This window comes from Rhinatrema bivittatum, chromosome 18, assembly GCF_901001135.1.
Source record: "Rhinatrema bivittatum chromosome 18, aRhiBiv1.1, whole genome shotgun sequence".
NCBI lineage: Eukaryota > Metazoa > Chordata > Amphibia > Gymnophiona > Rhinatrematidae > Rhinatrema > Rhinatrema bivittatum.
Genome location: NC_042632.1, coordinates 35,073,874 through 35,097,267, shown reverse-complemented (window position 1 = coordinate 35,097,267; position 23,394 = coordinate 35,073,874). Strand labels below are relative to the sequence as shown.

Sequence of the window (23,394 nt, the reverse complement as noted above, 5' to 3'; positions counted from 1 at the left end):
AACCTGGGAACACTTTGAAGACATCACAATATCGGAGACCACAAAGATCATCGACAACCTGAAACCATCATCCAACTCCCTTAACCCATGCCATACATTCCTTCTCAAACTGATCAAACTAGATATCGCTCTGTTTGTCACTAAATTTATAAACTCATCACTACAACATAGCATCATCCCAGATACTGTAAAACAAGCCTCAGTTCAACCCATAATCTAAAAACCAGCACCGGATTCAACCATCACCTCCAATTAATGCCTGATATCCATCCAATCTTTCATGGCCAAAGGACTAGAAACTGCAGTCCTCCACCAATTCTGATTGTTGATTCAAATAATATCCTCAACCAATACCAATTCACTTTCAAGAAGCATCATAGCACTGAACTACTACTGCTATCTAGCCTTGATACAGTGACATGCTGATTTGACGATGGCTCCTCATTCCTCCTATGTCTACTTGACATTTCCACTGCATTCGACACTGTTAATCACTCCATCCTACTCTCTACGCTATGCACCTTTAGAATAACTGGTACAGTGCTGGAGTGGTTCTCATCATATCTTAGCAACAGAACACAGCAAGTCTAAATTGACTCCTCTACCTCCTCACCCTTGAGGACCTCAGAGTACACTATAAAATATATGCAGACAATATTCAATTCTTTTTCTCTAAGAACATAAGAACATGCCATTCTGGGTCAGACCAAGGGTCCATGAAGCCCAGCATCCTGTTTCCAACTGTGGCCAATCCAGGCCATAAGAACCTGGCAAGTACCCCAAAAACTAAGCCTATTCCATGTTACCGATGCTAGTAATAGCAGTGGCTAATTTCTAAGTCAACTTAATTAATAGCAGGTAATGGACTTCTCCTCCAAGAACTTATCCAATCCTTTTTAAACACAGCTATACTAACTGCACTAACATCCTCAGGCAACAAATTCCAGAGTTTAATTGTGCATTGAGTGAAAAAGAACTTTCTCCGATTAGTTTTAAATGTGCCACAAGCTAACTCTATGGAGTGCCCCCTAGTCTTTCTATTATTATTATTATTATTTTTAGATTTTTATATACCGGTGTTCCTATATGAAATAAAGATCACATCGGTTTACATTGAAACAGAACATGAAAATTGCCAAAAGGCATTACATAGAACAAGGTTATGAAACTTGGAACAGTGTACATAAGTTCAAAATTTAACAATAACGTTGTAACATTGATGACCAAAGATAAAGGAGAGAAAAAAAAAAAAAAAGACTTTAAACAATTAAGTTGACAGGTCTTATTGAGCATAAAAATTATAACGTATAAGTGAGAAAGTCTCAAGTGTCCTGCAGCAAGAGATTAGATACCGAAGTAGGTAGTGGTATGGAAAATGGGGGGTTTGTGAAGAAGATATGTTCTTGCTGGTTGGAGGGGAAAAAAATGATGATCATGGTCCTGGAAAAGCTTGGCTAAAGAGCCAGGTTTTAAGTTTTTTTTTGAATGAAGAGTGGCAGAACTCAAGCCGAATGTCTGGTGGGAGCGCATTCCATTGAATGGGGCCTGCTGTAGATATGGCACGTTTATGATGCGAGGATTTTGTTGAAGGTACATAGAGTGTGCCTTTATATGCTCCTCTGATGGGTCTAGAGGAGGAGTGAGGGCATAGTTGGTTACATAATTGAAGAGGAGAGATATTGTGAATGGATTTATGAATTACGGTGAGTACTTTATATAGGATCCTTTGCTTTATAGGCAGCCAGTGGAGGAGCTTGAGAATGGGGGGTGATGTGATCTCTTTTATTCGTATTGGTAAGGATTCTGGCTGCAGAGTTCTGTAGCATTTGGAGGGGTTTGATGGATGAATATGGAAGGCCAAAGAGAAGCGAATTGCAATAGTCGACTTTTGATAGAATAATGGCTTGTAGGACCATCCGAAAATCGTTGAAATAAAGAAGAGGCTTCAATTTTTTTTAAGACTTGTAACTTATAAAAACAGTCTTGGTGGTTGTGCTTATGAATTTTTTAAAATTGAGCTGATTGTCTAGCATGATACCTAGATCTCGAACATGTGGTGAGTGATTCAATATGGGAGTGGATGAGTTGAGTAGGTCAGCTGGGTTTAGAAGTTTGATGTTGATGTCTTGATTGATGATTAGGATCTCAGTTTTGTTGTTGTTAAGAATGAGGCAAAGGCTGGAGAGAAGATGATTGATCTGTTGCAAACAATTGTTCCAGTGAGCCAAGGTTTTTTGTAAGGATTCTGAGATTGGGATGAGTATCTGGATGTCATCCGCGTAGAGATAGTGAGTTAGGTTTAGTTTAGTAAGTAGATGACATAGAGGTAAGAGGGTAAATGTTGAAGAGGGTAGGGGAAAGGGAGGAACCCTGAGGGACCCCCCGGTTGGAAGGGATCGGTTTGTGATTCTTTGTTGTTAATCTTTACTTTGAATTGTCTATTTGCTAGGAAGGATTGAACCAGCTGAAGACTGTTCCTTTAATGCCTATATCTGCCAGACATTTTAATAGAGATGAATGGTTGACAGTGTCAAAGGCTGCAGAGAGATCTACTGTAGTATTCAAAAGATGTGGTTGTTTTTTGTCCAATATTAGATAGAATAGAATCGGTAAGAGAGATAAGGAGAGATTCAGTGCTTAACGATTTCCGAAAGCCATACTGGGAAGATACAAGAATGTTGTTTTCTTCCAAATATTCAGATAGTGTTTATTGACTATCTTTTCCAATATTTGGCGATCAATGGCAGATTAGCTATTGGGCGGAAGTTAGCTGGATCTGTGGTGGAAGGTTAGGTTTTTTAAGTAGAGGTTTGAGAATGGCTAATTTTAAGTTGGTCAGGAACTAGGACCCTGGGAGAGAGAGCAGTTAATGATGTCTGCAATTGGTTTTGATATGGAGTTTCTTATTGCGATGAGAAGGTTAGTAGGAATTGTGTCTAAGGGATGAGATGACGGTTTCATTTTTTTAAGTATGTTTTTCTATCTCAAGTGCTGAAGTGGTCTCGAAAGTTTCCAGCGTTGTATTTAGTTGAGGTGAGGTAATGTGAGGGAAAGAGGGATATGAAAAAGATGATGAGAAAGAGATAGTCAGTTTGTCAATTTTATCCTTAAAGTATTCTGCTAGTTCTGATGCTTTGTTGAGTGCTTGATCATCAGGAATGGTAGGAGGTGATGGTTTAGTGAGAGCTGAAACGTAGGAGAAAAAGTGCTTTTGAATCAAATATGAAATGATGTATTTTTTTTTGAGAAAAAATCTCTCTTTGTTCTCAGTATGGTGATCCTATAAGCATTGAGGGAGGTTTTATAAATAGCTAATGTTGTGGGGGATGGGTTTCTCCTCCAAGTGTGTTCTTTATTTCTTAGCTCTTGTTTAAGCAGCTTCAGTTCTGGGGTGAACCAGGGTTTCCTGTTGTCTGGCGAAGGTTGTACTACTTTTGTGGTTGTACTACTTTTGTGATGGAAGGGCAGGTAATGTCTGCGATCTTTTTGGTGATGTTGCACCATGAGGTGGTGGCTGTAGATGCGTTATTATGTAGATGTATTATCTAGAACATCTACCCGTTCTAGACCTCTCATGATTTTAAACACCTCTATCATATCCTCCCTCAGCCGTCTCTTCTCCAAGCTGAAAAGTCCTAACCTCTTTAGTCTTTCCTCATAGGGGAGCTGTTCCATTCCCCTTATCATTTTGGTAGCCCTTCTCTGTACCTTCTCCATTGCAATTATATCTTTTTTGAGATGTGGCGACCAGAATTGTACACAGTATTCAAGGTGCAGTCTCACCATGGAGCGAAACAGAGGCATTATGACATTTTCCGTTTTATTCACCATTCCCTTTCTAATAATTCCCAACATTCTGTTTGCTTTTTTGACTACCACAGCACACTGAACTGACGATTTCAATTTGTTATCTCTCAATGAAACATGGGCCCTGACTGAATATTTCTTCAACAACTGTCTTATAATGATCCAAAAATGGCTACACAGTAATAAATTAGTGCTCAACACATCTAAAACAGAAATCATCATTTTATCATGCTATCCAGTCAACAATACTCCCAACCATATCACTTTTGATTCCCATCTCATCCCCATCACCCAAAGTGTATGGAACCTGGGAGTCACTATTGACCCCTCTCTCTCCATGCATAACCATATAAGAAATACCTTCCACAAACTGTTTGCTGCACCATCTTAAACCTCTCAATGAATATTCGGATTTCAGATCTATCCTTCAATCCCTACTATTCTCAGGGATAGATTACTGTAACTCTCTCCTGATAGGCCTACCTCTATATACCACCCGTCCACTACAGATCATACAAAACTCAGCAGCAAGACTCCTTACTGGCACTCACATGCGAGACCACATCTCTCCTATTCTAAAATCTCTTCACTTGCTCCCTATCTCCTTCCAAATGCTGGCTATGATCATCCACTCCTTGATCCACAACTTAAACTCCCCATGGCTCTCCTCAACAATAAGAATCCATGCCCCCACTCGAAAGCTCAGATCATCTAACCAGATGCTATTAGATGCTCCACCCACAAAACTCACATACCTAATGGAAACCAGAGACCACGCTTTCTCGGAGACATCTTATTGTCTCGGAGACAATAAGATGTCTCCAAGAAAGAACTTTCTTCAAAAAAGCCCTAAAAACTTTCCTCTTCAAGAGAGAATTCACGAACCAAGATGACAACGGACCACCCTCAACTTGTCCCCCTGCAGGGGAAACTACTTAGTTTTCTACTCTCCTCTCCTATGACCCCCTGGCACTTCTGAACCCACTCCCTTGCTGCTTGTCCCCCCCCCCCCCCCCCCCCCCCCCCCATGATTTGCATTGCTTTTCCCTCCCCTCTATTGTCTATATGTTTCATTTTGTATCCTGCTCTGAACATAGGAAGGGTGGGTATGAAGCGCTTCCAAATAAATAAATAAATGATGGCTTACAGGCCCCTTTGCTGACTTCCTTTGCTGATGCTGCTGGCACCTGAAAAGGACTGCCATTTGAGGCACTTGTGACCCCAGCTGAAGGTTTTGTGACCTCATATAGGGTCCCGATCCACAGTTTGGGAAGCCCTGCACTACTTACTCCTCTTCAATAACATTTGTAACCAGTGTTGTTAGTCTCTCTCTTTTAAAGCAAGGCAATGTGGCATGCTGGATATCTGGCTTAGCTATCCTTTCTTCTTTTTCTAGGGTTGGGATCTCCAATGATTGACCCTGCTGTGGGTGAACTTGTCGTGAACAAAGGAGAGCCAGTAAATTTGCACTGCTGGGGGAAGTATAATGTGACATGGCTTGAGCCAAAACCCATGCCACGAAATGCGATGATTACCATGGGCCGGAACAGCAGTGTAATTATTAAGCAAGCCGTTTACTCTAACACAGGCACTTATGAGTGTGGGTACACCAATAACAACGATCTGGAAAATAAAAGTATACATGTCTACGTGAAAGGTAATGGAAACATTGCATATCCTTTGTAGGCCATAAAAAACATCTTTTTGCTTAAGAAAATGCCATGCTGGGTCAGACCAGAGGTTCACCGAGCCTACATCCTGTCTCCAGGAGTGGCCAATACAGATTATCTGGCAGCATCGGGAAGATCCCATCCCTGCTATCCCCTCCCAGATCCAAGATGTTTGACTCTCCATGTCCACCAGGCTAATAATTGTCAATGGACCTGTCCTCCAGAAACGTGTCCAAATTCGTTTGCTTTCATATACTGCATTCATTTGTATTTTGAAGTTGCTTAATTAATTAATTAATTAATTAATATATTTAACATATTTATATTCCGCCTCTTTTCAATAAAATTGATTGAGGCGGTGCACAATCATAAAACATATATCATGTTGAAAAATAACATATAAGACCAACAAATCATAAACATGATAAAGTAAAAATGACACTGATCAATCTTCATTAATATACTGGGTGCCATGCTCCTAGCTTGCCTTTATCATACAACTTGACTGAATTTGTCTCAGTAAGACCAGTTTGCAAGGCTGGATGAACAAGTGTGCCATGGTTTAGATTCAGTTCCCCTGAATATAGTTTTGAAAGATTCTTTCCAGCCATTGTACTGATTACATTATGGGATCTATTCCCTTGAGAGGTTGTTAATGCAACATCTCTGGAGTATCTGCTGGAGGAAAGTGGATATGTGCAACATATGAATGCAATAAGTGTTTAAGAGGACTTCCTAATACAGTGAAGATCAAGAGGTCACCAAGAGACACCAGAAGGTTACAGTTAATGAGTGCATGTCACGTACAGTCAGAATACCGTAGTTATGTACAGGACTGTGTTGTAAATTGGTTTGCTCTAATTACAAATATTCCTTACCACAAATTTCTCTGTGCACTTTTTGATCTTTAAATGTATTTCAAAACACTAGGTTTAAAAATAATTAGTATGAGTTTCATTGGCTATAATCTCATATACTTTTTTTTTTTTTTCATTAATAGATCCGGAGGAAATCTGGTATACGCCTTCCTGGAGAGTGAGGTACACTGAAGGACGGAATGCCAGCATCCCATGTCTAATAACTGACCCATCAATTTCACAGGTTTCTCTCATGCGCACATCTGGCTCTCCAGTCCCACCAGAAACCACATCCTACCATGCTCAGAAGGGAATAACTATCCACAATGTGCAGATGCATCAAGCGGGAGATTATTATTGTCAGGCTTTGGTAAACGGTGCAAATAAACCATCAAGCACAGTCACACTGAAGGTTTCAAAGGGTAAGAGAGTCAGCTTGACTGGGTGAATTCTGTGCAGTTCCTTCCTAACCACTGGATTAGATATAGGCAATGCGTATCATTGTCCCAGATAGTGCAGGGGAAGTGTTATGAAACCGGTAGTGGTTCAAGTGACGCATGGAAAGATAACGAAAATGTGTCCTGTACAAATGAATGTTTAGCATACTGATTATGAAGACGTGTCAGTCTGGTAATGGGTAGAAATATAGTACGGCTAGTGAAAATAATAATGCTGATGATAATTATGAAAGCCAGTTCTTGATGGTATTGGTAGTGACTGTGGAGCTGATGGAGGAAACAAGGAGGTAGTGATACTGTAACGTGCTAGGAATGTGCAATCATGTGAATCAACAAAAGAAATATCAGTGATATGCCATTTTGTTCTAGAAACCAAACAATACCAAAAAAACTAAAATTTCAGGCAGAAGGGGGGGGGTCATTTAATTTTGTTTTTTTAGCTAGCATGCATTAAAACATTGTAGCTCACACTTTGTAAATATTGCTCACTCTCTGAAAAAAAAATAAGAAGCAAAAATCTGAAATGAAATTTAAAAAAAGCAAAAAGAAAATGAAAACTTCCCCCAAGAATGAAAAATGTGAACATGGACACAGCTATAATATATTAACTGTTTGTAAAATGATGGACTATCATGGCACTGGGCAGTGAAGACTGCAAAAGCTTTTACTGTTGAACTGTAGGAAGGAGGTACTACAACTACCTTTTTGTCATTTGTTTAGCACATCTGAAGCCTCCCTCCATCACGTTGGACCGTAAAGACCATGTGCGAATACAGGGCGAGCCTTTCGAGATCAGCTGTACGGTGACCAGTTCCGAGATCAAGAACTCAGTAGAATGGAAACATCCAGCAGGAAATGTAACTTCTATGATGATGGCTTCTTCAGCTCTCTTTAATTTTCTGTGTTTTGAGTAGACTTAATAATGGTACAGGGTCTTCAAACAAACATGCAACATTAGAAACAAAGAAATATAGACACGTGGTGGCAGAGAAAGATCAAATGGCCTGCCTGGTCTACCCATCCACCCAACTACTTTAGCTTTACAATTCCCATCACCCACTCAGAGATTCCCTGGGTACTGTTTATTCAGTGCTTCCTTGAATTCAGATACTGTTTTTGTATCCACCTCTTAGAGGCTGTTCCATGCCTCCACTACCCTCTCTGTAAAGAAATATTTCCTAACATTACTTCTGAGACTACTCCCTTTCACCCTCATCCCATGACCCCTCGTTCTAGAGCCTCCTTTCCTTTGAAAGAGATCTGCATCAAGTGCATGGATACCTTGGAGCTATTTTATACGTCTCTATCATATCTCGCCTTTCCTCTAGGGGGATACATGTTTAGATCTTTACATCTATCCCCCATATACTTCAGAACAAAGACCAGTGACCATTTTAGTAACCACTCTCTGGCTCGACTATATCCTTTTCAAGGTGAGGTCTCCAGAACTGTACACAGTATTCTAAGTGAGGTCTCACCAGGGACCTATACAGGGGCAATATCACCTTTTTCTGCTGACTATTCCTCTTCCTATGCAGCCAAGCATCTTTCTGGTTTTTGGCATTACTTTATCCACTTGTTTGGTTACCTTAAGATCATCAGATACAAGCACCCCCATATCATGCTCTTCTTTTGTGCTCAGAAGAATTTCACCTCCAATACTGTACCTCTCCCTTGGGTTTTTGTATCCTAAATGCATAACTCTGCATTTTTTTAAAAAAATTTTGGAATTAAATCTTAGCTTCAAGACCCTAGACTACGTCTCGAGCTTCACTAGACCCCTCATCACATGTTATACACCTTCTTGGCTGTCTACCCTATTGCAAACCTTTCCAGACAATCCTTCCACAATGTTGCTGACAAAAATGTTGAAAAGAACCAGTCCAAGCACCAATTCCTGAGGCATAACACTAGTACCCCCTCCTCCCCCTACACACACCTTGGAATGAATTCCATTTGCCATTACCCTTTGTCGTCTCCCTTTCAACCAGTTTCTAACCCAGTTAGCTGGTTAGCCAGATAAGTGACTTATCCAACTATCTAGCAGCCGCTGAACATAACCTGTGTTTAATATTGGGCTCTTAATGTTTTACTTACCTTAGGGTTTTGTTCACATACCCCCGACAATCATATTTTAAAGCCCTCCTTAATAAGTTTGCCAGTGTGTTGGAAGACACCATGCCTCTTCTTTAACAGGTAGATCCCATCTCTGCTCAGCAGTCCCTGAAACTTCATCCTATGGTCCAGGAAACTGAAACGCTCTTGTCAACACCATCTATGCAGACATTCATTCATCTCTAGAATGTGAGCTTACCTGTCTGGGCCTTTATCTTTGATCTGGAAGAGAATAGAAAACGTGCACCTATCTGTTTTACCCTCTCTCCCAGAGCCATGAAGTCATAAGAACATAAGAAATTGCCATGCTGGGTCAGACCATGGGTCCATCAAGCCCAGCATCCTGTTTCCAACAGAGGCCAAACAAGGCCACAAGAGCCTAGCAATTACCCAAACACTAAGAAGATCCCATGCTACTGATGCAATTAATAGCAGTGGCTATTCCCTAAGTAAACTTGATTAATAGCCATTAATGGACTTCTCCTCCAAGAACTTATCCAAACCTTTTTTGAACCCATCTACACTAACTGCTACACTAGCAACAGTAACATGGAATAGACAGGTTTTGGGTATTTGCCAGGTTCTTATGGCCTGGATTGGCCACTGTTGGAAACAGGATGCTGGGCTTGATGGACCCTTGGTCTGACCCAGTATGGCATGTTCTTATGTTCTTAACCACATCCTCTGGCAACAAATTCCAGAGCTTTATTGTGCGTTGAGTGAAAAAGAATTTTCTCCGATTAGTCTTAAATGTGCTACTTGCTAACTTTGTGGAATGCCCCCTAGTCCTTCTATTATTCGAAAGTGTAAATAACCAATTCATATCTACTTGTTCAAGACCTCTCAGGATCTTAAAGACCTGTATCATATCCCCCCCTCAGCCGTCTCTTCTCCAAGCTGAACAGCCCTAACCTCTTCAGCCTTTCCTCATAGGGGAGCTGTTCCATCCCCTTTATCATTTTCGTTGCCCTTCTCTGTACCTTCTCCATCGCAACTATATCTTTTTTGAGATGTGGCGACCAGAATTGTACACAATATTCAAGGTGTGGTCTCACCATGCAGCGATATAGAGGCATTATGACATTTTCCGTTTTATTAACCATTCCCTTCCCACTGAGCCGACGATTAACCATTTTCCGTTTTATTAACCATTCCCTTCACACTGAGCCGACGATTTTAAAGTATTACCCACTATGATGCCTAGATCTCTTTCCTGGGTGGTAGCTCCTAATAAGGAACCTAACATCGTGTAACTACAGCAAGGGTTATTTTTCCCTATATGCAACGTCATGATGACTGGTCCACACTACTGTCATGGGCAGAGTTTTCACACAATTCCCATGTTCATTTTGCCACTGGGACCTCTCCCTTCCAAGTTGTCTATGGGAAGCATCCAAGGCCTCCATTGCCCTTATCTCTCTGGTACCTAGCAGTATCATTCAAGCCAACATGGATGAGCAGCATCAGATAGTAGGCTTGAGAAGTTTTGGCAATCTATTCATAATGTCTTGGATTTTGGCACCCAGCAGATAGCACACCTCCCAGAACAACAGGTCTGGGGTTTGCATATTTTGGTTCTTCCTCATCCTGGGATAGTTTCTCTTCCTCCACTTCAAGGGCTGCATATTTCCCATCCATCCTTCAGTTGCTGGGAGCTTCTGGTACCTGTTGAAAGAAATGAGAAAGACCTGCCTTTTCCTCAACTGTCCTGCAAGTAAAATTAGCCTGTGGAAGCTAACTTGCACCTGCACATTCAAAATCCCTGTTTGTTGTCCTATCTGCTTGCTTACTTGTTGCTTGAAAGTATGAAATGTCTCACCTTATTCTTTTAGATTATAATATAGAAACATATAGAAACATAGAAATGACGGCAGAAGAAAACCACCATCCAGTCTGCCCAGCAAGTTTCACACTTTTTTTTTCTCATACTTATCTGTTACTCTTGGCTCTTAGTAACCTTTTGGTTCTATTTCCCTTCCACCCCCACCATTAATGTAGAGAGCAGTGATAGAGCTGCATCTAAGTGAAATATCTAGCTTAATTAGATAGGGGTAGTAACCGCCGCAATAAGCAAGCTACACCAATGCTTATTTGTTTACCCAGACTATGTAATTCAGTCCTTGTTGGTTGTTCTTCATTCCCCCTGCCGTTGAAGCAGAGAGTTATGCTGGATATGCATTGAAAGTGAAGTATCAGACTTTCTTCCCTGCCGTTGAAGCAGAGAGCTATGCTGGATATGCATTGAAAGTGAAGTATCAGGCTTATTTGGTTTGGGGTAGTAACCACCGTTACGAGAAGGATATGTGCTGAAATTTTGCAGCACTCCTCAGGACATATTCATGATATCTCCCTGCCACTCCCAGCACTGGAAGCAAGCAGTGGAGACAACCCTGGTTAAGGCTCCTCAGGATGAGGGCTATAATCCCAGTACCTGCGCCCAAGAAAATATTATGGGGCGTTATTCCATCTATTTCGTCGTACATAAGAAAGAAGGTTCCTTTAACCCCCATCCTGGGCATCCTGAGTGGACTCTGCTATCATCCCTAAGACGCATCCACCTTGGGAATCTTCCAAGGTTTGTTCATGCAAGGGATATAGCTTAGACATAGCCCAGGCTGCCTTCAGGTATGCCTCAGGAGACTCCCTTACCCGATTCACTAACTTCTCCACCTTCTTGAACAAAGGAAATGCCTTAGGAAGTCCCCACAGACCCTCTGGGACTGGGTTCACCCATTCATTATACGACTCTTCCTGCATGACCTTAATCCCACCAGGCGGCTCTCTTCCAGAGACTTGGCTAAAATCAGCAAGTCATCCAAATACAGGTATACCAGGATTCCTTCTTTTTGCAAGGTCACCACTACCACCAACATAATCTTAGAAAATGTCCTGGGAGCGGTGGCAAAACCATAAGACAGCGCCTGAAACTGATAATGGTGCCCCAACACTGCAAAGCATTGGTGTTCCAATCGGATGGGAATATGAAGGTAAGCTTCTGACAGCTCCAAGATGGTCAGAAATTCCAGATTGCACCACCATTATTACAAAGCGTAAGGTTTCCATTCGAAAGAGTCACCTTCAGGTGACAGTTGACTCTCTTGAAATTCAAGATGGGATGAGATTAGGAGTCCTGCTTGGGCTCAACAAAATAAATGGAATATTGCCTCATACTTTCTGGAGACGTGGGCAATGGAACCATAGTCTGAGGAGCCTTTGAAGCGTGAACTCCATTGCCTGCTTATTCTGCAGGGAGTGGCAAAGGGGCACCATGAACACTTCCCAAGAAATACTGTGAAATTCCAGAGCATACCCTTTGTATCACTTCCAGGACCCACTGGTTTGACATGATCTCAACCCACTTCAGATAAGAGAGAGAGATGTCCCCCTATTTCCTGTTCCAGAAGATGGGTCAGCAAACCTTCATGGGGAAACTCTGGAAGGTCCACCACCCTAGCCAGTTCCTCTCTTGGACTGCCAGGGATGAAAGGACTGAGACCTACCAAAAGGCCTAGTCCGCTGAAAGGTCATCCCTCTGTAGGGACGAAAACGCCAGGAACCCCGGAAATGACCACCCATACCATAGGGCGCTGTAACTGTTTATCTTCCTATATCTATATCTATAAATCTATGAATTATGTAGTTTTATGTTTACTCTCTTTGGAGATTACTTTTAGACCCTCAGCAACAATAAACAAGAGCAACTAGAAATGTTTACCACAAATATGATGCAGCCAGAGGTGGGGGGGGGGGGGGGGGAGGGGGTTGGGGGGGAGCAGGGAGGCACTTTTTGCAACCTCTAAATTTTTCCAACTGAAGCAGCTACCTTGCCCTGCCTAATGATAGAACCACCCCTGTTTCTGAGGCAACTGAATATCAAAAGAGTTGCAGTAATATATCCAGGTGAGACAGAACAAAAGTATATACTAAGCTATCAAAAAAGTCCAAAAGAGCCAAAAATAGGCAACCTTTATCCCTGTCTGGACAGCAGCTCCATAGAGAGTTTGGATAAGATTCCAAGACTGTCTTCGTTGTTGGAGAAAGACAAGGTTGTCCCTTCCAATGACAAATCAACTTCAGATAATAAATATATTTATGGATTCACAGTTTACTCATCTAGAGAACCTCAGTTTTAGTTGGGTTCAATTTAAGCTTATTAGATTTTTAACCATTTACCAACTAAGTAGGCAAGCATTTCATTTAGTAATTGGTTTCTCAGAGTTATGATCTAAAGTCATACAGATACAGTTAAATGTCATCTGCATATGAATGGAATCAAATCCCACATTCACAAATCACCTGGCCATTGAAAAGTGGAGAGAATAATTATAGATCTATGTGACAACCCCACATTTTAGCAGTTTTGAAGTAAGAAAAGCATTTCCCAGTAAAAAGATTTTTATGTCCTGTTCTCTTGGAAATATTGCAGCCATGATAAGGCTGACCCAGGCCTGAATTTGCCAATAGGCACTCTAGGCCGGCAAAATTCTGGGGGGCAACAAGCCAGCTAAAGATTTGCTGCTTCCCATTTGATTTACTGCATCTCATTCAGCACGGAACATCTTTTTTTTTGCTTTGTACTCCAGCAAATCCCCTCTTAATGCAGAGAACAGGAGGAGATTGGAAGGGATAGACCCAAGCAAAACTGTTCTATTGTCAATTCCATCCCCTCCCCTCTTGATCACCGCAGTGATGAGGCCAGAGAACGCAGCAGGGAGCAAAGAAAATCTGCTCTACTCCCTAGCTCAGCCTCTCTCCTCCTGTCATTCAGGGACATCATAGGAAGAAGTCTGCCTGGAACAGAGAGAGAGAGCAGAGCGAAGAAGGCTGTGCCTTAGATCTACTCTGTTGTTCCTTGTCCGAGAGGTGGCAAAATCCTAAATTTATCACTGGGCTGATCCTCTAAAACCTAGTTTCCTCGTGCGATTTATCAACAGTACATGACCAACAGTATCCACATCATAATGCAAGTCATCAACTAATGCTTTCAAAAATTGTTTCGGAACTGTGATCCTTCCTAAGTCCCTCCCTTTCCAAAACATTTTAAAAAATTGCATTGTTATTGCTTTTGCAATGATTTTTTCCCAAAAACGGTAAATTTGAAACCGATCTACAATTTGTAAGATTACTAGTATCTAAAGTTGTTTTTTCCATTTAGAATAGGCCAGATTATTGCTTGTCTAAGCATTGTGAGCAAACATCCCTCAGTCATGTACATTGGATGTTTTCATTGGAACATACAGTAGCTATTAGAAACCGTGATTTTATCCAAAGCATTCTCTGAACACACTCTTCTACCTGCAGGCTACCATCAGACAAAATGCTGATTATAAAAACCTGCAGTGGTTCGCCACCTCCACCTTAATCATATCCGCAGTACATAAAACTGATGCTGGCAACTTCACTTGCGTTGGCACAAACCTAGGTGGATCCACTACCATTTCAACGTTCCTGCGAGTCGTAGGTAAGCAGTTTCTTAAGGACAGGATTTCAAAATATTGGGATTTCCTACGGGTTTTATTAAATTTATACTGGGTAGATGGTGAAAGTTCCACTCTCACAACAGCACTCTATGGTAGGACAGCCTATTTTTCCCTCGTGATGAATGGGGGGCTCAGCTACATTCAGCTATATGATAACAAGTACAGTCTTGGTCAAGGAGCAGCATCGGCATTGACCTTTGCCCCTGGCTCTCTTGGTAGCACAAGATTACAGCAGTTTGATCTATTTGAGAGAGGATATTCAGCAAAAAAAAAAAAAAGCAAATACTGTACCTGATTTTCCCCTGATAACATTATAAAAAATTAAATTCTCTTCTGTCCACCAAGCCGTTTACTAGTAATTAGAAGATAGCATCTAATTGTCTTATTAGTTGAAACTGTTCATTCAGTGAGAGACTTTCAGTTCAGGGATAGATCTCTAGAACTGAGAGGACCATTGGGATTAATTTTGAAAAGCATTTACACGCTTAAAACTGTGTTTTACATGTATAAATGCTCTTTACTCATGTAACTGGGCTTTTGAAAATTGCTACAATGTATGCCACTGAATTGTCAATAGGTTTGGCCTGCATTCAGTGAATGCAGGCCAATGGAAAATTGCTGAAAATTGCCATGATAGAATATTACATTTACACGTATAACTCCTTTGAAAATTCACCTGTTCCCTGTACGTACCCGGATCAGTCCAGACTCCTGGGTTTATTCATCTGTGCCAGCAGATGGAGACAGAGAAAGTAAAACTGACACTGCTTCATGTACACTGGTGCCACCTGCAGTTCCTCAGTATTTCTGAAAATTGCCTCACTAGAATATTGCATTTACACGTGTAACTCCTTTGAAAATTCATCTGATTATTTGTAATAGTTTAATTTACTGAAGGGCACCCACCAGGATAATATGACGACATGCTTGACCCATGTCCCTCCTGGCTTTAATGCATCATTTATTGAGTGAGGACCTAAAACCAGTCCCCACGTGGTAATGGATTTGGCTCCAGAAAAATCATTGTGGGCAATGTGCTGCTTTTACCTGGCATCTCCCATGGCCCTTTATCTCATTGCGCTCTGCTACTAGGGAGTGCCTAAAACTGTTTTCTAAGGGGGTCATTTTCCAACGCAATCGCACGCGATCACTAAATGGGGGTGGAGTCGGGGCGGCATCATGACCAGAACAGGAGGAGTTGGGGCAGTGAAGACATCGCGGACAGTGAAAAGGTAAGAACCCTTTTCACTGCCAATTTCGCGCCCAATAGCACTACCTTTTATGATGGCACTATCGGGTGCGAAAGCCGGCAGCGATCCACCGCAGAGGTGTGATCGCTGCCGGCTTTCGCAGGCCCTCCCACCGCTTCGCCCCCCCCGGATCAAAGCGGTGGGAGGGCCTGCGGTGGGAGCCCGGCGGTATTAGAGAATCCAGGCCTAAGCCGGTAACTTTCAAACGGACGTGCAGGTGGACACAGACGCATCTAGGTCAGCGAGCGCCCAGGTATGTGGCAATTTTATAACATGTGCGCATGTCATAAAGTAGCCCAGATGTGCCCCTGATTTTAAGCTTGTGCATGCCCAGCAGCCTAAGTCGAGTTTCAGCCGTGTAAGTGAGAGAATTTGATATCCGGCGCGTGAGCACGCCATTACCAGATTCACCGGTTTATCCTCCAGTTCACCCGTTCTAGAGCTTAGGTCCTCCAGAATGCCCCCTGATTTATTAACCTGCACCCCCCGCCCACACACACACTTAACCCAGACCCCCGCTTCAAACCTTCAGCGATACCCGGAAATACTTCTGTAAACACTTAACACCTCCTTATTAGCAGAAGTAAATTTACGTGGCACTAGAGCTGGGCACAAGGCCAGGCGAGTAGGTACTCGTGTGCTACCTCTTGGCCCTGCCCACGCCACACCCACATTCCGACCCTTTTTTGTTGGAAGTGAAATATTCGTGCATCGGGACTTGCACGCGGCTTTTAAAATCCGGTGGGCGCGTGCATGTCCTACATTCTCGCGGGTCTGTTAATTTTGAGGCCCCCCCCCGGCTTTTAAAATTCACCTTTAAGTCTGCACCTCAAATCCATTGATATACACAAGTCAGGAGCTCCCTCAAATCACTATCCTGAGTGCCCACAATGTTCACTGAATTTGTCATCACTTCTAGGACCTGGGTTAAGCAGAAATCTCTCCAGGTAACTCTTCATCCCTGTTTGGGGTATGCAAAGAAAAATCCTGTTTCATTATTGACCGTTATTTTTGGGGGCGAGAAGGGTTGTGATGGTTTTTTCTGTTTGTTTTCGTTTCATTTTTTGTGGTTTTTTTCTTCTCTTTCTTCTCTTTTCTTCCCTTTGGCTTTTCTTCCTCCTTCTGGGCTTTTCTGTTCTCCCTTCTCTTTTCTTCTCTTCTCTCTTCTCTCTCGTTTCTTTCTTCCCTTCTCTCTTCTCTCTCTTCTCTCTTCTCTCTCTTCTCTTCCCTTCTCTTCTCTTCCCTTCTCTCTTCTCTCTTTCTTTTCTTCCCTTCTCTTTTCTTCTCTTTTCTTCCCTTTTCTTCTCTTCGCTCCAGTTCTATTTACCTTGTTGATTTTGTCAACTGCTTTCTTCACACCAATTAGGTTACTCAATTGTTCATTGTACACCCCTGTTATATGTAAACCGGCATGATGTGATTGTAACATGAATGCCGGTATATAAAAATTTTAAATAAATAAATAAATAGTGTGCTAAAAATACCCCTCCAAAAAGAAAAAAAAATTGCTTGTCTCTCTTTTTTTTTTCTGTCATTTCATTTTGGAAATTGACATGAAATGAAATATTGAATATCATTTGGTATTTTTGTGTTGTTTCAATATGAAAGCACATCCCCAATACCTGCGACAGGTTGGGAAAAATGAAGGCTATAACATGTCCACCTCTCCCTTAGGGGAATGGAATCAGAGCTTCAAACTCCCCCCCTTGGTCAGTCTTCGTCCCCTTTCCTTCTGAGACTCAGGGAGCAGGCGTTCTGTTTTGTTTTTCTTAAACTTATTTACACCTGACAAAGCGCACCAGATCAGAGATGTCCTCTTTCCAGAACTCTGCTTCAGAGATTATTATTCTTTTAAATTGGAGCTTGGGGGCCTTTGTACCCGTGGACCTGCAAGCAAATTTTCAAAGAGAAACTCTCCACAGAGTTTTCCTTTCAAAATCCCAGTGCCGGCAGTGCTGAAGGTACTTTACCATCTGTAGATTTTGCAAAGTCCGTACCACAAAGCATGTGCAGGGATTTCAAAACAAAATAATCCACATGTCCTTTGCCAGCCCTGCTCTTCCCCCACCCTTTTGCAGTTCAGATGGGGAAATTTTATCTGATTCTACCAGGTAACTACTTAATTACCCAGGAAAAATCTTTTGAAAATTGCCTTCATAAAGCCTGGTCTGTGGGAATGTAATCAGAGATTAACTCCTGCCTGGGGCTATTCTCTTCATAAATATTCATTAAATCCATGAGGATCGGCTCGCCTTTCAGATATTTTCGCACTGGAATATCTGAATTATTATTCTCAAGGAGGCCAGTGGAATGCTTGATAGTGATAAAGCACCTTAGTGCTGAAACAGTATAACTTTTTCCAAGTTTGACAAATCTGAGGGAACGAGAAGATCTGAGAGCATCCGAGTCCTTCACACCCCTGGTGTTCTTCCTGGGCACAACCAATAATGTCCTGTTATTTATATTTCCTTCAGACCAAGGCTACGTGCATCTCTTTGCGGTGCAGAACCAAAGCCAGGAGGTGAGGGCGGGAGAGGGCTTGACCCTGAGAGTGCGTATTGAAGCGTATCCCGAACTGCTGGACTGGAGCTGGAGACATCAACATCTATTGGTAGATACCAATGTATCTGAGCACAGGACAATGCTCACAGGCAATGACAACAGGTACCACTTCACTTTTTGGAATACCACTTTTTAATTTAAAAAATGGTATGAAATATAACAGACTAAGTATTCTGATATCTTTAGACTTGCAATATAAAATATTTGTACATATATTTAAAAAATTGGTAGAAAAAGCATGTGGTATCAATGCATTGAAATACTCGTTTTCAGTGCACTGTATGTATTCACACATAAGCATACATATGCACGTAAGATGGAAGTGTAGACATATGCATATTTTATTATATGTATATATATCACATGCACAGGTTATAAAATGCTATCATAGATCTCCATGCAGCCGTATACACATGTATAATTTCATTAAAAAAATAAAAACTTATAAGAAAATGTTCAATGTCATTTAACCAGGATAAATTAGCCCATCTGAAAATCAGGGATGTGCAACTGGAAAATATTTGTAGGTGGTTGGTTTTTTTTTTTGGTTCGTTTTATTTTTATTTCGTTTTTGTTTTTGAGTTATTACACACTAGACCAAGTTATGTGGGCGCACGCGAGCAACGCAGATTTTTAAAAGCCACAGAATACACGTGTATGCACCCATGCATGTATGAGGAATAAAGGCATGGAAAAGGGGGCAGGGCATAGATGTTCCAGGGTGGGGCTAAGATTTATGGGTGTAACTCTGAATTTTAAAAATAAACATCCTGATGAGGAGCAAGTGTGTAGACCTAAGGCTTATAGTACAGGGTGAGGGGTCCAGGCAAACTGGGCAGCATGCAGGATGAAGAACCAGAGGGGTCTGAAAGATCTCACTATTAACTGGACAAACTGGTGGACTGGTGGACAAATTGGAAAACAGGGAGCACGCGAGCACGTTTTAAAATTCTCTGACATACGCATGTAAAAGCCGACATGGTCCTATTGAAGACACACGCATGCTAGCTGTGCTCAAGTAACTTCTTAGAATTAGGAGCATATGTACGCGTGGTTGGGCATTTTAAAACATACACGCATAAGTGCATGCACGATTAAAAATCCCAGCGTATCCTCGCTCATGCGCCGATATGCGCGTGTATGGGCAAACGGCGCTCGCTTTAAAATCAACCTGTTAGTGTGCACTAAAAACGAAAACGAGGAAAATGAATGCACATCCCTGCTGTCCAGCTAAAAGAACAGAGGGGGGGCTTCCTAGCATTGCATATTTTTTTTGCTGGCTTCAAAAGAGGCATTTCTGGGGGAGAGAGGGGCATAGTTCAAGGGAGAAAAACAGTGTATGACAATTCCATTTTCTAAATATGCACATTCTATTTTACCCCTGCTCAGCCACCCACATGAAAAGCAGGTGCAAAGTGCATGTTCCCTTTGAAAATTTACTATGATGTACTTGTGTTAAAAGTGCCCATGCACTACTGAAAATTCCTTCCTTACAGTGTCATTTTTAAAAGCCGTTTACCTGGGTAAAAGGGCTGTCTGAGAACTGCTAGCCTTACCTTCCACAGCACACAAGCTTTTAGCAAGGTTAAAGGGAGGGGGTTCTCGGGACATATTTTAGACAGGATTAGGGAATAGCACAGATGCTTGATATTTTTAAATGTTGAGATTACTTACCTGATAATCTCCTTTTCCTTAGTGTAGACAGATGGACTCAGTACAAATGGGATAGTATCCGCGTGCTAGCAGTTGGAGACGGATCTGATGTCAGCACGGGGTATATAGCCCCACAGGAAGCGTAGCGATTCAGTAATCTTCCTTGCAAAAGCTGTTATGGATGTGTGTACTGACGCTCAGTAAAAAGTGAAAAGTGAAAACAGGATTCCCCTGACCAATTGATAGTAGCAGGAGACCGCCAGCCTTCACAACCGGAAGGCGTTGACACCTGGTCTGGTAGGAAGAAATGACATGACTTACCGTGCATCGGTGAAACCCATGTACACAGGCAGCTGGGCGGGATGCTGAGTCCATCTGTCTACACTAAGGAAAAGGAGATTATCAGGTAAGTAATCTCAACATTTCCTGGCGTGTAGCCAGATGGACTCAGTACAAATGGGATGTACCAAAGCTTTACTCCCAGCCTGGGCGGGAGGCTGCCTGAGGACCATGTTAAACCGCCCTTGGAAATGCCGAGTCCTCCCTGGCCTGGACATCCAGACGGTAGAACCTGGAAAAGGTATGGAGGGAGGACCATGTCGCCGCTTTACAGATCTCTGCAGGCGATAGCATCCTGGACTCCGCCCAGGATGCTGCTAGTGCTCTGGTAGAATGAGCCTTGACTTGTAGAGGCAGAGACTTCCCAGCCTCCACATAAGCTGCTCGGATAACTTCCTTAATCCAGCGGGCGATGGTGGGCCGCGAGGCCGCTTCATCTTGCTTCTTCCCACTGTGCAGGACGAACAGATGGTCCGTCTGTCGCAGGTCTTGCGTCACTTCCAGATATCTGAGCAGCAATCTGCCAATGTCGAGATGGCGTAATAACCGGCCTTCTTCAGATTTCTTCAAACCCACCGTGGTGGGCAAGGATATGGTTTGGTTAAGATGAAATTGGGAAACCACTTTAGGTAGAAAGGAGGGAACCGTACGAAGATGAATAGCCTCAGGAGTGATTCTGAGAAAGGGATCACGGCAGGACAGTGCTTGCAGCTCCGAGATGCGGCGTGCCGAACAGACCGCCAATAGGAATACCATTTTCAAGGTTAGAGAACGGAGAGACAGGCCCCGAAGGGGTCTGAAGGTGGATCCCGCGAGGAAATCCAAAACAAGATTGAGGTTCCATAAGGGCACAGGCCACTTTAGTGGCGGATGAATATGTTTGACTCCTTGCAGGAAACGAGAAACATCTGGGGGCTTGGCGATGGTCTTGCCGTCCCTCCTGGGACCATAGCCAGACAGTGCCGCCACCTGAACTCTGATGGAGCTGAGGGAAAGACCCTTCTGAAGTCCATCCTGCAGGAAATCCAACACAATAGGTATTGTGGTGGCATGTGGATTGGTGCCGTGAGTGTCGCACCATGCTTCAAATACTCACAGTGGCAGCCAATATGCATGCACAGAAACAATGCAACATACGCACAAGGAGGAAGAAAGCCGCGCCTATTACGGGCACGGAATACCTGAACACGGCCACAAAATGGCGTCCTCCACGGCTTGCCACGCCGCCGATCCTCTATACTTCGGAGACCCGTAAGAAGAGATGTACGCCTCACCAGATCTTCGGCGCTTCTGGGCTGGAACTTAGGCGGTCTCCGGCTGCGGGGGGAGGGACCACCTCACCGCCGCGATTGAGGATCTGCACCCGCTACCTCGTCCACGCCGGGACTGAGGGCCTCGAAGCCACACCCGAGCCTCGCCCGGGGGCTGTGCCCCTGCCGCGGTTCGGCCGGACCGAGGACTTCCACCTCCGGGGGACCACGGTAATCACCCTGGGAAGCTCAACTGGGGGGAGGGCAAGTATCCCCTGAGGAGCGCGGGGCTCAATAGTCGTGTAGAGAGATAAAGTAGAATCTAGAACGATAAGAAAGAGAAAAAAATTAAAGTAGTCTTGGAAAGCACGCTCAACCAGTGTGCAGGCACTCCAAACTGCTTTGGAGACGGAAATTACTGAATCGCTACGCTTCCTGTGGGGCTATATACCCCGTGCTGACGTCAGATCCGTCTCCAACTGCTAGCACGCGGATACTATCCCATTTGTACTGAGTCCATCTGGCTACACGCCAGGAAATGCGTGATTGCTATTTCCCAACCAAATTTAGCCTGCACCAAGGTAGGTGCAAAGTCCGTAGGTCAGGTGTTCTTATGAGTCGTTTTTGAAAAGGAATGTGCAAGCAAGCCTTGCACCTGAGTGCCCCCTTAAAGCACACTGGACTGCATTTTGTGAGGCCGAGTGGGAGAAGGGGGCGGTGCTGTCTGTATGGTAGGACCAACGGTTCATATGTGAACTGCAAGTGCAACTACTATAAAGAAAAAGATGAGGGGACATTTAGTTTAGACAGAGGAAACAGCAAAAAAATGTAAATGTAAAAATGACATATTTTGCATTATATATATATATATTTATTTAATTATAGACATTTGATCTTCCACCGTTTTCTACGAGGGGCATCAAGGCAGAATTACAAAACAAGTTTTAATTTAAACAGTGACAGTACATTGGTCGAATGTCATTTCCCTGTACGTACCCAGATCAGTCCAGACTCCTGGTTTTGCCTCCCTTCCAGCAGATAGAGTCAGAGAAAGTTTTGTAAGCATCGCCTTTTAAGCCAGTGTGCCATCTGCATCTGCTCAGTATTTCTCTGTCTCCAGCAGATGGAGGTGGTGCAAAACCTGCAGTTCTGTACCTGAGTTTAAAAAAAAACAAAAAACAAAAAAGTAGTAGGGAATTAGGTGCTCTTGGACGTTGTTCAGACTTTCCTTCCAGGAGATTGGCAGATCCTGGTGGGACCATCCCTCCTGGTAGTAGGTTGAGCAGGGGTTGGGGAGCCCAAATTTGTTCTTTTGGAAACGCCAGGGGTGACAGTCGGTGGTCCGGCTCCCTCCCCTTCAGTGAGGACCATGGTCGAATGTCATTTACAATCACAGTTGAATCAAATTTAATGGAGAAGAGACGGCTGAGGGGGGATATGATAGAGGTCTTTAAAATCATGAGAGGCCTAGAACGGGTAAATGTGAATTGGTTATTTACACTTTCGGATAATAGAAAGACTAGTGGGCACTCCATGAAGTTAGCATGTGGCACATTTAAAACTAATTGGAGAACATTCTTTTTCACTCAATGCACAATTAAATTCTGGAATTTGTTGCCAGAGGATGTGGTTAGTGCAGTTAGTGTAGCTGGGTTTAAAAAGGTTTGGATAAGTTCTTGGAGAAGTCCATTACTTGCTATAGCCACTGCTATTACTAGCATCAATAGCATGGGATAGACTTAGTTTTTGGGTACTTGCCAGGTACTTGTAGCCTGGATTGGCCACTGTTGGAGACAAGATGCTGGCCTTGGTGGACCCTTGATTCTTGGATGGCAGTGAGAGCCCAGAGGCCCTTACTTGATGGTTCAGGTAGTATGGTGTCTCTGCTGGGGGAGTCTAAGGAAGACGCTGCTTTTTCCTCCCCACAACGAGCCTGAGCACTTACTGGTTACC

General features: G+C 43.0%; 1 protein-coding gene across 1 annotated transcript in view; it reads left to right on the top strand.

Moving 5' to 3' along the window:
- The window catches only part of CSF1R (colony stimulating factor 1 receptor), an 87,101-nt gene that overhangs the window by 16,816 nt on the left and 46,891 nt on the right, over nucleotides 1-23,394 (top strand). Inside the window, exons 2-6 of the mRNA XM_029583559.1 lie at nucleotides 5,204-5,464; nucleotides 6,478-6,756; nucleotides 7,513-7,649; nucleotides 14,209-14,368; nucleotides 18,112-18,301. Of these exons, the coding sequence (XP_029439419.1) occupies nucleotides 5,204-5,464; nucleotides 6,478-6,756; nucleotides 7,513-7,649; nucleotides 14,209-14,368; nucleotides 18,112-18,301 (1,027 nt within the window). The remainder of the gene's footprint in view (nucleotides 1-5,203; nucleotides 5,465-6,477; nucleotides 6,757-7,512; nucleotides 7,650-14,208; nucleotides 14,369-18,111; nucleotides 18,302-23,394) is intronic.